This window comes from Lepidothrix coronata, unplaced genomic scaffold (assembly GCF_001604755.1).
Source record: "Lepidothrix coronata isolate B3197 unplaced genomic scaffold, Lepidothrix_coronata-1.0 Scaffold8, whole genome shotgun sequence".
Classification (NCBI taxonomy): Eukaryota; Metazoa; Chordata; class Aves; order Passeriformes; family Pipridae; genus Lepidothrix; species Lepidothrix coronata.
This window is the reverse complement of record NW_016690188.1, coordinates 8,644,524-8,660,270: the sequence shown is the minus strand read 5'-3', so window position 1 is coordinate 8,660,270 and position 15,747 is coordinate 8,644,524. Positions and strand designations below refer to the sequence as shown.

The following is a 15,747-nucleotide window of genomic DNA, read 5'->3' as shown; positions in this document are numbered from 1 at the left end:
AAAAATAAAGGGGGGATAGTTCAAGAACTAATACATTCAACTACTATCGTAGCACTTCAGGACTCTGAGATGGGACTTATTATTCAGTCTTGTCACTTCTATAAAATAAATTGTAGTACTTTAAGCACACGACTGTAAGTTTATATATTAAATTTTTACCAAATAATTTATCCTATGCCTTTGGAAATTTGCCCCATTTCTCTTTGTTAAACATTGCAAGAATACTTGCCAATGATGTTCACCTGGTCTCTCATCTAAGGAATTAACGATAACTGGAATGCTATTCTTGTTTAAGATGAGACATAAAGTATTTGTAAAAGACAAAAATGTACACAAAATTACAAAACACTAATTTTGCACAGATATGAATAACTGATGCTAGCTGGATAGCCCAGAATGCATACATTCAGTTTATAATATTGAAAAGGAGGAACTAAGGCAAGAAATACATATATTTTTAAACACTACTGTGTAATTTTGGGTTTGATTTGCATATATGATTCATGAAAACACAAACATTGCACTTACATAAAGTTAAAATTTGACTACAGGAATTTCAGTTAAAATAGTAATACAGTACGTACCTGTAAAGTATCAGCAAATACTACAATGAGATTCTTCAATTCCAGAACAAGATCAGGATCAGTGCAATATGACTGAAAGCGAGAAATTCTGGTTTTGTTAAAAGGATTTCAAATATGAGACATGTATTTTCAAAGAATAGTAGTACAGGTTAAACTCTCCAGCCTTAGTAAAAAAACTAGACTCACTTGTCCTTACTTAGTCCAGCTACATAAAAGTATTTGTTAAATTTTCATATGAGTTATAAATAGTATAAAAGTTCAGAAAAAGTAAACTAAATTATGAGATTCAATATCAGTATGGTGTACTGAGACTGAAAATCAGCAAATTACATTTATTTCAGTGGAACATAAGCACACTTTGCTAAATCAGTATCAGAGAGGTTCCATAGGACACTCTTTTGACCACCAAGCCCAGGTCTAACTAATGCTGAGTCACCTCAGTTTCCCAGCTGTATGGGTAACACTCTATAAAATACTTCCTGAACAAGCTCAAAGTTAAATTTGATGGTAAAAAGGTCAAGACGTAAGTTATTTACTAAATAACTGTAATCTGATTTTCAGAGGTGCAAAGTCACACAACTAAGGCTTTCACCTCAGCTTCACTATTTGCAATACTGGACAAAGTAAAAAAATATTCCCATTAAAATAATTTGAAGCAGCATGAGAATATAGTTTTGGTTAAAGATTACATACACCTGTTTCACCTTTCTTGAAATTTTGCTCCTAGCATACTTTCTTAAAGTAAGGGTTTGGTTTATTTATCTAAATATTATTCTACAGTAGGACAATGTTAGATTTTGATAGAATTGGGTTTGATGGGAGTCATGCATTTTGAGAAGAAATAGTGATGAAGTATTTTGAAGAGTTCTTTAGAGATGACATTACTTTTAACCCTTAAATTATCATACATATAAATCCACACACAGACAACTAACTAGCAAAGTATTCATCTTTAAAAATGCTGGATAAATATATCTCAATTTATTGCAATCCACTTAAAAGAATTTAAAAATATGAGAACATCTCACGTACCACTGATCAGTAAAGGTCCTATGATAACTATAGTTGCAACCTGAACTTTTTCTCCATTTTTCCTCAGTATAATTGAAATATCAAATATTCCTTGAGTTAAAGATGAATTGCAATAAAAATAAAAATAACATTGCATAAAGGAGCTAACATTAAAAAGGGAAAGATAAAATTCTTTTCTTCTTTCTGATAGTAAAAGTTCTACCAATAGTAAACTTTGAAGCAATTTACTATCTGTCAGTCTGAGTGAACAATGTGTTTTCCAGTGTTTTTTCACAGAGGAGTAAGAAATAGCTTGCAGTATCACTGCAGCTAAGGTAGAAATAAAACTTTAGGAGATGCACTTCGAATGTACTGAAATACTGAGCTAACATAGAATTTTTCTAATACCTTTTCTTCAACATAAACATAACACTACTATAGCACTGAAGAGAGAGCTCCAAGGGGTTTGCTGGTAGAGTTTATTTTGGAAACATTGCATTTGGAATGATAATTAGGAACTATTTCCTGGTGGTGCTTTCAGTGCTGAACTATTCAATCTGATCTAATGAAGAGGTCAGTTGAGACTAATGAGGAAGGATTGCAATAATAACAGCAGATTAACTCTGCATATTCTAAACTGCTGGACTAAGAGAAGGTTTGGAAGACCCAGTGAGTTGTAAATCAGTGGAGGATTATGCAAATAGCCCATGGCTGCGGATCACAGCCTGATACTGTGGGGAAAAACAAAAGCTTGGCAGGCTCCCTCCCAAATCTGAGCAATTTTTAATCACAAGAAAAATAAAACATGAGATAGGTGTAATTTTTCACTTTGTTGCTATCCCAGCCTTAAATACACAGAGCCCTGAAGTAAGAGGATTTAAACTGATAAGACTTCTCACTTACTGAATGTGTTCTAAGAACAGCAACGATCTTGGAAAGGGCCATGTTCCAGAGTTCATCAGTATATGTTCTAGTTACCAATCCTTGGGTTACATGTAAAATGTGGTCTTCTACTACAAAGAAACTAAAACAAAACAATGCTTATATTATTCAGTTGTTTTCTAATATTAGAGTAAATTCTACTCTTCACACACAAGCATAGTCAAACCCTTCCCCACTGGAGCAGTGACACATGGGTAGGTTTGGTGTTCAATTTTGCCCAGAATGAAGTCAAAATGTGAAACAGTTTGTTTCATGCCATCTGGAATCCAGGATTCTGAAGTGTCCTTGTAGGGCACAGGGCTGGTAGGATACGGATGCTCCTCTCTACTCAGATTCAGCAACAATCACCCACATGATTTGTGCAGTAACTGAATCTTGCAGAAGGAAGTCTTCAGACAATGAGAGAACACAGAGTGAATAAAGCATCAACAGATTAAAACTGAAATAAATTTTTATTTATAAAACTTACCCTACAATTTGGCTGAAGTATCTTCTATAGCCTTCTACTGTTTCATGCTTTCAGTGAAAAAGGAAACAAGTTTAGAAATAAAAATACCACTAGGCATTAGCTACAACTTAAGTCAATGCAAAAAAAATAAAAATTGATTACCATGCTTGACTGTGGCTGCAGAACTAATCGTGCTTGTTTCCTTCTTTGTTTTCTGTAGTAATTTTCAAATATTTCTCCATCACCCTAAAAATAAGAATAAAAAGTAGTTAAAACAAGAACATTGTTTCAGTATGAAAAAGGCACTTTTTAATTTCAGGGTAGAATTCTCTTAAACTCAGCCCATATTTTGCATTTATTCCATATATAAACCTCCAGCTGTCAGCAGCAAAGTTTTGCATGAATGAAATATGCAGAAATTACCTTTTCCTATAAAGTAGCCAACAGCCTGTACTGTAAGTAGAAATTTTGCTCGTGCCTACATTTTGTCAAGCAATATGGATTTTAAACAGTATGTCTGTTTTTCAACTACAGCTTTCAGAGTATACTAATATTTATAGATAAGGTATATTAGCTATTACTCTATAACTGAAACTCATCCTCTCCTAAAATATTTCTCTAGGTTATTCAAGAAAGTAACTACATTGTTACAAAAATTTTTCTCTGAATATATGACACATCTGAACACTGTCTGCACTGGTTTTACCTAAGAAAAAACAAATATGAGTTTTATCGAATATTTCCTTATTCTCTTTGGATTTATAATGAGTGTGGACTCGGATTTTTCTCTTATCATGATCCTCAAAAATACAAAACCCTCTGTGCCTAAAGATTATACTGTGAGGAATTCAAGTGACATCCTACTTATCTCATTAAGATGACCAGTCAGTAGAAACCATCTGTCCATTTGAAATCAGTGCTACATTGACTCATCATCTACCTACTGAACCCCAAGTAATTGGTCTGCAAGCAGAATAACACAGCTTAGCATTTTTAAGGTTTGTTTTTACTTTATGAGCCTATTATTAGGCCAGTACTATTTAGAATTCCCTTACTTGGTCTTCCAAAAAATCTCCAAATCAAATTATTAGACATTTTATACTACTAAGCCAACGTTACTTACCTAACTCCCTTATAAGATATAACAAAGAAAGTTTACATTTAGATCATAATGAATACTTCATCATATTTAGAAATAATGCTAACCTAAAAAAATCTCAAAGTAACAGAGAGAATTATCTTAAAAACAAAAAAAAAATCCATTTGAAACCAAGATGCAAATGTATTAGAACACTGTTTGTCGCAGCAGAACTTTACACAGTGTGCTCTAATTCATACAAACACATACTGATCAGACACACTAACCATTCATCTCCAGCCCAAATATTCAATGCAGTTGTCAGATTGTTGACTTCTACTGTCAGTGTCAAATCTCTACCCAGTCCTGACACAAGCTTCTCAAGTGAAAAGGGTAGCTGCTCTTCTCAAATCCACACCACAAGTGGAGATGTAAAATATCTTACCATTATTTACAGATCATGCTATACTATGCAGTCAAGATCAACAATTCAGGGATAACAACGGTCTGAAACAGATGTGCTAAAGCAATCAGCAGAATATAGTAACAACCTTGATGATTCACTAACTGAATAAGCAAAGCCTAGGCGAGATAAAATATGCCAAAGCAAAGCATTTGTTTTGCCCAGTTTCCAAAAATTCATGAGTTTATATCAACAGAGACAATAAATCAGTTCATGTCTGGCTATAAATTCTAGGAATATTGCTAATATATCAAGTGCTGTTTCACTACATAGATACATTTATTTAACACTGATACTGCGTTTCACTAAAAGGTAACATTACATGCCTAAGGGATAAGGGTATTTTCACCAGAATTTAAATAGACAGCATAGATCTTTATGTATATTGCTCAGAAGTTTCTAGTCTAAAGAAAGGTTACTCGTCAATAAATACAGTCTACGTTTGGTATGTATTTATCTTGTCATCACTAGGTTGGAATCCCAAGCTATGTAGTATCCTGAGGTATATAAAAATTGTGCTTTATTCTTCAATATGAAGAAGCAGAGTAAAAAACTTCAGTCCTTCATAAAAACAGAATATTTTCTACAATTTTGTAGCAGAGATAGGATTCATTAAGACCATAACATTTGCTGCGAGGTAAGTCCTTGTTATAGAAATGTAATGAATAGCCACCTGGTATCAACTCCCCTCCTCTGCTGTCATCATTAAATTCTCTAAACTCAAAAGGGATGGTTTGCAACACACGATAAATGAGAACTCCAAGAAGTGGTTAATGCACAGCTAATTAGATGATGTTAGCAGGAAATCCAGAAGTCCTGTCCTGAAGACAGTAACAACCCTTTCCAATGTCAGAGAGCACTCCAACTTGTTTTCTGTCTCCCGTAAATTTGGAACTTGGTAAAGTTGCTGTGCAAACCCAAAAAGCATATTCTTGGATCAAAGATCCAACACTGGGATCCTTGTCAAAGTGAAAAACATAATTATGTATCACTTTTAAATGCCATCTATCGACTTTATTTTCTGTTCCTTTATTATACTAAAGAAAGAATAAGCAGATGTTGTCTGGTATGTTTAACTTTACACATTCTTTTTTATGTTATTTCACACTTTGTTTTCTGTAAGAAGAAATAGTCCACTCTTTCAATAGCTTTGGCAGCCTGTCTTTCTGTCCCTCCTGATCTTTCATTGAGATGAATAATTACTGACAGTTTTGTTTGGATTCCTTCCTTAAAAAAAAAGGTAACAGTGAAATAACATTCTAACCAGTTTTTCAATATATAAGCTTTCATGTAACACAGCTGCAAGGATTCCATAAAAAGAAGATAACCCAGCCCAAATGCTTGAAACCAGTCCAGCTGAGATTGTAGGATTACCAATACTCACAGGTACATCATCTTGACTTAAGTCATTGATACTTATATTCTATGAGAAATTTGACTTCAAAAGTAATTGAGACATAGGAAAGATGAGAAAATAACAAATAATTTGGTAGCATGTTTCCCAAAAAAAGTTTTCATCCTTGTCAGTTCATGAACTGAATCTCTTTTACAGAAATTAAAATAGGCTACTGTGTCTCTGCCATCAAATCCTATTTAATCTGCCTGAACACAGTGTCAGAATCCCCAGGTTTTGTTTTCTATTTTTCTCTACTGTTCTGATTTCCACAATATTAAGAATGAATATTGCTATGTTTTGTAATATTGATCCAAACATTTGGGTAACACAGAACACTTGCAGGAACTGCAGAAGTATCAATAGCAGTATTGAGGTAAACATGCATATTTTACATATATACTTAAAAACACTTAGGTAATTAACATCTTACTGTGTCCTTTATTATGCATATAAAACATGGGAGTCATGCCTGTGTATCCCTACTCTACCAATCTCAGCTGGTTCATCCAGGAGTACTAATCCTAGAAGCAATATGCTTGCATGTTTGGGAACTATTAAGAGTGTGAAAAATGTGAAAATGAATATTCAACTACAAAAATTTAAATATCCTTTTGAGGTGACCTTAATACATACCAAAACTGAGTAGATGTGCAAACACCTATAGACTGGAGAAAAGTCTACAAGATCTTGGGCTGTCAAAACCTGAAGAAGGAAAGGACAAAGAGGAGTATATAAAACATAAAAAATATATAATTTGCAAAATGTGATATATTGCCAACAGAACTTGCCTATGTAAGAAGGACTCAAAAATGGATGGTTTCTATCACAAAACAATAAATCAATTGCTTGAATCTCTCTTCCCTTTGTACTACAAGTACTATATTTTATTTACGTCACACCACCAGACTCCTTTCTCTGTTTCAAAGTATCAGATTTAAAGGTCTAAATACTCACTGTTTCATTCAGTTTAGGAATAGCAAGTATTTGACAGATGAAAAAGTTCTAACTCAAGCTCACGTCCTCAACACCAAAAGGTTGGCTTTAGCAATAGTAGAATATTCCAGTGGGCCACATACCATTTACAGTGGGCAGGTAATGCATAATACCAATTGCAACTGAATTCCAGAATAATTGCAAGCTCTGTCAATCTGAATGTCCTCAAACATGATCCTAAAGCTAGCATTAATACAAATAATATTTTGGTCCTATTCTTTCACCCTAAAATGCTGCTCTGGACTGGTGTCCCTTGAAGGTGTTCTGTGATTCTTCATAACTAACAATTACCACGTACAGACAGGGTACTGCAAGTTTTGTTAAATAAACCTAAAAAATTCACTTTAAACAAGATGTACTGATTTAGAACAAAGTTACCTCGTCTTCATGTTCATCATCATCTTCAAATGTTCGCTTCAATGTCATTTCATTCTTGGATTCTGAAATTCTGCTTCTACCTAAATGCATATTCCGACCATAGTTTACATTATTCTGCTTCTGAAGAGTGGTACTAAAGGTCTTCTGTTGCTGTGCCTGTTTTAAGAGTAGAATCAATAAGGAGGGATATAATTCAAATTTCACCATTGATGAGCGTACGCTAGGACATGAAAAACAGGTGGTGCCATTGAATACACACCAGTATAACTGCAAGATGAGTGCCCTCAGCCTACACCAATGATTTTGCCTTTAATCAATCTGGGATGATAAATGAGTTCAATAGTGAATTCTGCAGTTTTTCCTTAACCTCCAGAATATAATTTTAAAGGTAGAAAAAATAAAATAAGCAATCTGTAATTTTCCTGATCATAAATTGCAAACAGAGAATCAACATTTAAATGAACTACAGTTATCACAGAGTTTCCAACTATTTGTTTTCTGTCTTCAGTTAAGTCTAAGTGAGCAGTCGGATGCAGAAGACAAAGGCATTATATTGTCCTCGCTATTAAAAGAAATGCAACGAAGTAACACGGCACAATCTTGCAATTAAATTTCATTTATAATAATCAATGCAGCATTCTACAAGAACCCTAGATGACAAAGTGGCAACCCAACCTGAATTCTCTCCAACAAGAAGCGAAATGAAAACTTTATTTGCTCTGAATAATTTTAGAAGTATTAACTGATTTAAAGCTTGCCCAGTACCAGTGCTTTAAAGAGGTAGATTATTTTGTGATGGAATATGCAAGGCCTCCAGCTGTCTCAGTCTCCCCCTGGCTTTACTTCAGTCTTCTGTATTAGTAGTATTTTAGAGAGAACTAGGTAGTATCTCAACACTTCTTTTAGTCTAATTCATCCTTGTCATCTGGCCAGATAGGCTGCTCTTTGTTTTGGTGCAGTAGCTGCTGAGCTACAGATTGTCCAGGAGTTGACTACTCAAAGTTTCTCACAATTTTTTGAAACTTGAGATATACAGCATTTCTCCTTCCTTTCCCAGGGAGGAAACTACTTCTTGTCTAGGACACAGACAGAAACCACACAAGATGTTAGCAAGCTCTCCATCTTTACTTAGAGGCCTATGTGATAACTATAACACTTGGGCAAATCTTTTGGGATAATTCAACACTGAAATTTTCACTAAACAACAGGACTGAAATCATCCTGTTATGTCGGCTTACCTGCTTCATGGCAGTCTCCCCAATTCTGTCAGAATGCTTTCGAATACTTTCTAAGAAATCTTTTAGATCTGACATGGATATTTCTTTTATTTCTTCACGCAGTTTTGGAAGATTTTCTATCATTATCTGGCAAAACCGATATTGGCTAACTCTAGGAAGATATAGATTTTCAAGCTGTTCCATTGTTTTTAAAGCAGAATAGTATCTATAAAGAAATTAAAATAAAATTATGTAGCTTATAAAAACTTCATAAAATAATTTATCAAATATAGAATATCAATATCACACATGCAATCAATATGCATCTAATGAAATTACTCTGTTATTAGAAAAAGTAAGAATCAAAACGCCATCCATATAATGCTTTAGTTTGGAAAAAGACAGTGAACTGCCAGAGTGACTCAGTCAAGTAAAAATTTTAAGTAGGCTCCTCTGGTATTAGCTGTTCTGATCAATAGAGTCTCAACACCACATGGAGCATCCTGCAGAATGGAGACACTACAGTCACAACCTTTATCTACCCTTCTAGATTGAATTGGTTAGGGTTTTTTATTAATTTGATTTTTTTTCTGAAACACAAATTGCCAATTACCCAACATTGCAATATGTGCACCAAACAATGAGAAAAATCTCGAAAAAGCATGCCTGTATGTATCTGCCATCTTTAGGTATATGTGAACACGTACTCACCTACACCCACCCTCTTTCCACCATCCTTAGTCAGAAAACACATGTATACATGAGTAAACAGTTTCAAACTGAAATACAATTCAAGCTTCTGGTTTCCTTCAGTAGACAAGCAATAACAAATTACTAATACTAGAGTCACGACTTCTTGTTCAATTCTGAAATTAACACAATGTTTTGAATTTTCTCAATCGAGACATTTCTAAGCTAACGATTCAGCATAGATGGAGGACGGGAAAAATCTTTCTTTTATTCCAGAACAGAACAGCTTTCAGAAGACTGCAAATAAAGAGATTTCAAGTGTAAATTAGGAGCTTTAGTTTATTATATACTTGGTTTATATAAAATATACATAAGGTGACGGGAATGTTGCACATAAGAAAAGGTCTGGGGGGTTTATGTGTGTGGTTTTTGTTTTGTTTTAAATAGCAAATGACCGAGAGTGCCACATGGTGAGACTTCTGGGGAATAAAACCATAATAGCGTCAAAATCGTATAAAAGGTTTTTATTTAAATTATACGGCTCAGCTTATCAGAACACTGTTAGTTCATCTGGAAGGTTTTTGACTGTTGTCTCTAAGATCAGAATTAACATAATCCATTTTAAATCCATTCTAGAGTCCCTTACTAATTATACATATATGGAGCTCAGGACCTTGCTCTTTTAACATCTGTTCTGATAAAGCACCGAAGTCTTATTAATTTGAAGGTCATCTGCAGGTCAGGTTTTAAATTAAAAAGTTTTGCATATCATTTCATAGAATTATGTACTTGGATATTTTGATTTTAAAACATTCCACAGATTTAATTAAATACCGAAGATTTTGCAACAATATTATTAGTTCCTACCCCATATTATCAATCATATAAGGTGAAGATTGACCATTTGACTACAAATGAGTCAAAGTATCTTCAAAGTTATTTTTTTCATATAAATAGGGTATTCTTCTGTCTATTCTTTTGAGCTAATCTTGTAAGAATATTCTCCTCAATGCAAAATATATAATGTAAGCTTTGAAACTGAAGACACAAGTTTGAAACACCAATAGAAGTCATATGATAAGACTGTGCAGAACTTATCCATCTCATCATCAGAACCAGAAAACTGTAGGATGGACTTTACTAATATCTCCAAACTATAAAAATGGAGCCTTCTAAAACTAGCAAGAAGGAGGTCTGGAAAGTCAAAACAAACACACAAAAATAAATCAAATACCCACAACAAACAAACACCTTCCCCCAAGGATCAATATTAGTGTTTCACATCATGTTATTCTTTACAAAATGTCCCAGGCACAGAGTAGTCAGGTCTGTATAGAATTTGAAACATCAACACACAAAAAAGCCAAAATTAAAATAAAATTACCATTACATTAGTGTACACAAAGTATTCATTTATGTTTCAAATAACAGAGAGAACTTTTAAGATTTTTATCAGCAGAGTGTCTTTGGAGGCAGTTAAGAGAAATAGCATAACTTACTAAAAAAGCCTCATCAAGTTAAACTACAGTGGTCAAGAAGTTACATAGAACAAGAGCAAGATCAATTCAAAGACTGAATTTTACTGAGAATAATTTATTTGTACACAAGTCTATTGAGTAAAGAAAAGTGCAGTTATATCACAAAATTTCCTGCTAAAAAAACGAGACAAAATTCTCATTTTATTTTAATTAAGGAAACAAACTTAGTTTGAAAAAAAACCAGTAGTGTTCTCCAACTTTTGTGCTTCTCTTAGAGGCAAATACTGCATATTCCTGCTTACTACATTTCCAGTGAGTAAATATGAAAAAATTTTCTACCAAACACATTTGGTAGAAGAGAGTTCCTTGGAATTTTTCAATAATACTACAGAAAAGTCACATTCACAGAGATCCTGAAGATGATATATTGAAATTGCAACCGAAATCTTTTTACCACAGGAACAAGTATTTATTCTGTTTCTACATCTAGCTGCCTTAACAACTCTAAACCTCATTTTTAAACTTCCCCAGTATACCAATTTTATCAGTTTCCCCAAAAGGATCATGAACTGAGATCAAGGCACTACTAACTCTGAAACTTCTGTAAAGTGAATCAATATTTCTGCATATCAGATATGAGTTGCTGTGTGGAAAAGAAAAAACAAAACAATATCTGTAGAATACCTTTTTTGTCAATAATCATGTGGTAGGAAATTTTTTTAAAAACAGAAATTATCGAACTAATAAGGTTCAGTGTTGTCCATCCCCAACACTGAAACTGGTGACAAAGAAAGCAGCTGACAGTTCAGTAGCAAATATATATTTTGATGAGGTTTTTTGCCAGATCCATGGTACCTCTGGGAAGTATTGATTTGCAGCTGGTAAAAGCCAGTGCTTCATTTTGACACGGTTCCAACACAATGCAGAAAAAACCCAAACAAAGTACCATGGTTTTATCTGTTCTGATATCTTTCCATACACACATGGGTAGAACCAAATCATATGAAATATTAACTTCTCATATTTGCATCCTTTATGTCTTAAGGTTTATTTGGACGCTTGGAGGGTTTACAGAGAAAGGCTGCATAACTGTCTCAGTGAGATTCAGTAACCTAAATAACTAATCAACTTTGTCTTTCCCACAGTTCGGAAGAAAGCTTACAGTAAGGTCAAAAAAACCAAATCCAAGTCTTTCAGGGCAAAGAGCTCACTCAGAAAATTATACTCATTCTTTAGTCCATCTCACAGTAGATTCGAGAAGATTAAGCAACTACCTTAGCAGAATGACTTATTTAATTATTTTTGTTGCATGGTGGGTTTGGGCTTTTTGTAATACTGTGGAAAAAGACTTGCAAAAACACCAGTTCTAACAATTCCCACACTTCGACCACAGTCACTTGAAACAGCTGGGAACTTTCTCCCAAGATACATACCACAATCCAAACGCTAAGGCCATGGTAACAGAGCTGTATGAAATGTGGAATGATCTTACCTGTGACTAAAAATTAAAGATCAAGGTAGTTCAGTCTCAGTGCATAGCCCCCACTAGGCGGTTTGGAGAGCAGTGAAGAAACCACACCTCTCCTTTGTGTTTCCTCAGTTAAGACTTTAAACCCTCCATGACTCTTTCCAGTCAACTGTGTCTGTTTAGAGCAGATTCTGCAGTCACTTCCTCTCACAACTACAGTTCTTGTCAACTTGTGTTATCCATGGCTCAGGAGACAGATAAATAGGATACAGAGCCTTTCACCTCTAGGTCATCAGTTCAAACATAACCCACGTTGGTAAGGACCAAAAGTTGCTACCAATAGATGGCTTTTGGGACTCCTCTGTAAACCTCCATTCCTTCTACAAACCAATATGTATTCCAGACCCAAAATCCTACATTGTCTTAAAAGAGGTCTGCCATGGAGAAAAGGAGATGAAATTCTAATCTTTATCCTATAACAACTATTCCCCAAACATATCTAATACCCATACTTTCGCCTTCTCTTACTTTAAACATTAGAATTGTGAGTTTTATTCATGGTGTAAGACTGTAAGACAATGGAATAATGAAAACATACTCTAAAAGGCTGCAAGCAGAGAAAGTCAAGATGTCTTTTTATAAAAAAGACCAACAAAAGTTTTGCTGCATTAACAAACCTCAGTGAAGGTTTATGACAAAAATTATCTTTCCCTAAAACAAACATTCCTCGTTGCTTTGTTATGACAGGGATTGTGAATGCTCCTCTCTCTGACTCTTCTAGGAAAGCTTCACAGTAAAACTTAGGAAGATCAGTTTTGAAATTCCTTGTATGTACACACATTGGCTATCAGGTCTTTGCACTGACACTATGAATCTCCTTGCTATTGCTCAATCTCTTAGTAGTGATAAAGGCCAGGATACAGCACACTTCGGATTTGTTGCCTGCTGAGCCACAAAGAAATTACCATTTGAATTACCTGCAAGCTCCATGGGATAGCCACCTGTAGGCTGTATTATAGGGAATTGTAAGTCACAGGCAAAGTAGTAAGTGTAGCACAGCTAATGAAAGAGTTGTCTGAGTCAGAGCAGTAGCCTGAAGCAGAGTCTAAGCCTTCTGCACTCCATGTGATTTCAAGGTATGGTACATCAAAGCTATGGAATCTCCCCTCTCCCTTAGATCTTTTTATGGTATGACAATGACATGTCCAAACCCCTCAATTCGAGTCCTTTGACTTTTAAGACTTCCTGTCTGGTGACTCCTTCCACAGGAAAATTATCAGATCTGAGTATTTTGAAAAATAGAAATTTAGTTCTAGACTTAAAGAGTACCGATGGTTTCTCAGGAAGCACATCAACCATCAGTGGACTCTACAAAACCACTAGCAACTATGAAGTCAAAATGCCAAAAAAGTCATCTGCAATTTTATCTCGCCTAAGTGACCTTTACATGATGACATTAAGAACTATTACTTCCCTTGGAGTTCTAAAACCAGGATGCTGTTTGCCTTGCCTGACAGAGCACAGGAAGGGCAGAATGCAGGCCTTGATCCCAGTGCTTCCAATATTTTCAGCACACTAAATGTAGCACACTCCACAGAAGACCTTGCAAAGGGAAGCAGTGCAATTCAGACACTGTTCAGTCTGTTCTCTGACTGGAGTAGCAAGGGCACTGGACTGTTCATGTCTTTCTGCTGAGCTGCTCCAAGAACACTGCAACAACACGCTGCCAGCTACTCTAAGCAGATGCCAAACCAGTGTCCTGTTCAGAGGAAACAGCGTATGGTAGTCAAGCTGATGAGACGTACCACACTGCTTCACATACAACAAGTTTTAATTGTTTTAAGAGACAGCATAGTGCCATAGCTATTAGGTTGTTCTTAAACCTCTTGTATTTCTACAGAAGACCTCCCAGACAGCAAACATGCACAGGTATCATGCAGCACATATATCACTGTCAAAGATGCATCAGATTTGCTGCAATGTTGATTGATCTGACGTGTACAGTTGATCTGAAGCATTTAGGACATGTCTGCACACAGGCTTTAGAGCTGATTTGCAGGAGGTATAGGCTACTCAGAAACAGAAATCCAGACAAACAGTTCAAAAGCAAATCTAGATTACAAAGCAGCCCTGCAGACAACTGACTATGCATAGCTAGTTCCAAGTGGAAACAGACTGGTCCAGACAGACTTGTTAGCAGGAGCTCACTGCAGTGGTGCCAAGCACACAGAGACACTGACAACAATCCTGAACGCAGAAAAGGAAGGCACAGAGCAATCAGTGCGACTGAGGCACGATGAAAAGCAGGCAGGGATGGTATAGAATCAGACAACAATGCCAGAGAAATCATGAAGAAGAAAACAGCAGCAGTGGTATTCCTGGGGTGGGTGTGTGAGGTGCAGCAGCCCCAGTGGGATTGGATGACAGCTAAAGCAGGGGGCAGGGGCAGCCAAGCTGCCATGGAGAAAGAACGGGGGATACTGGGGCTACAGCAGCAGTGAGTGGTGAAAAGTGGAGACACAATAGGAAGGAAGAGCTGGTCATATACCAGTTATAAACTATTATTCTAGAATTTAATTTTTAATTATGGTTTTAATTTAACAATTAATCATGAAGGAAAAAACTCCAAACCAAAACACACTTCCTTCACTTCATTCGCATTGTCCCATTTACACAAAAGATGAGCACAGAGATACCAGATAGGTCTAAAGAAAGGTATATGGAGTGAAATGTCCTTTCTTCTTGGATTATGAGTTTACTTAAATATATCATGATAAATTAATCAGATATTAATGTACTCTGAAAGCTCTTTAGTCCCAAAGGATCTTACTTTTCTTAATTCTTAAACTGCTTTGAGTAATAAAAACCAGTAAACTTTACTTCACATTTTATAATCATAATTTCATTACATGTCATACCTATTTAAGTAAACATTACTTTTCATGGCAATCACTAAGGTCCTAGAAGTTCTTTATATTTAATATAGTATTTGTTCCCTTGCAGTGACATTCTTGAAACACAGGTATTATGAAAAGAAGACTACACATATCAAGCTACAGGACTTAGAATGCTTACTTGTCTACATTAGTGTTTGCTATTCTATCAGCTTACTGACAAATGCTATATTTTTTTTCTCATAGAAATAAGGTCACTCACCTTTTTACATTCATCTGTTCTTTTAATTTGCTGTACATTTCCAGCACTGCATAAAAACAAGCAGATTAACTTATGAACCTTACCATGGCTTTACTTAATAAAAGAGGAAAACATATATTGTAAAGGACAAAATTAGAAATAGAAAAGAATATGCTAAATTTAGCTTATTTAATTCCTACTGTAACATAAATGTGATAAAACTAGCAAAAAATATGCTAGAATGCATCTAACAAAGAAAAAAACCCTGAACTATTAACAGCTTTTAAAGTAAAAAGAATTAAGATTGAACAAAAGAGTCAACACTATATATATCAAGCATAGTCATTCACTTACTACATACCATAACCTTATCTGCATTACCAGCCCGTGACCTGTCTCCATAAAAAGGCAACAGTACCACCTACTGTACTCATAACATGTCAACATCAAGACTTTACAAAGGAAA

General features: G+C 35.1%; 1 protein-coding gene across 10 annotated transcripts in view; it reads right to left on the bottom strand.

Annotated features, from left to right (window-relative positions):
* The window catches only part of EXOC6 (exocyst complex component 6), a 90,027-nt gene that overhangs the window by 51,370 nt on the left and 22,910 nt on the right, over positions 1–15,747 (bottom strand). For all 10 annotated transcript variants that reach the window (XM_017803945.1, XM_017803935.1, XM_017803937.1 and 7 more), the window contains exons 5-12: positions 15,303–15,348; positions 8,532–8,736; positions 7,294–7,449; positions 6,556–6,624; positions 3,148–3,231; positions 3,007–3,053; positions 2,499–2,619; positions 585–656 (exon numbers count right to left, since the gene is read on the bottom strand). In XM_017803945.1, the coding sequence (XP_017659434.1) occupies positions 585–656; positions 2,499–2,619; positions 3,007–3,053; positions 3,148–3,231; positions 6,556–6,624; positions 7,294–7,449; positions 8,532–8,736; positions 15,303–15,348 (800 nt within the window). The remainder of the gene's footprint in view (positions 1–584; positions 657–2,498; positions 2,620–3,006; positions 3,054–3,147; positions 3,232–6,555; positions 6,625–7,293; positions 7,450–8,531; positions 8,737–15,302; positions 15,349–15,747) is intronic.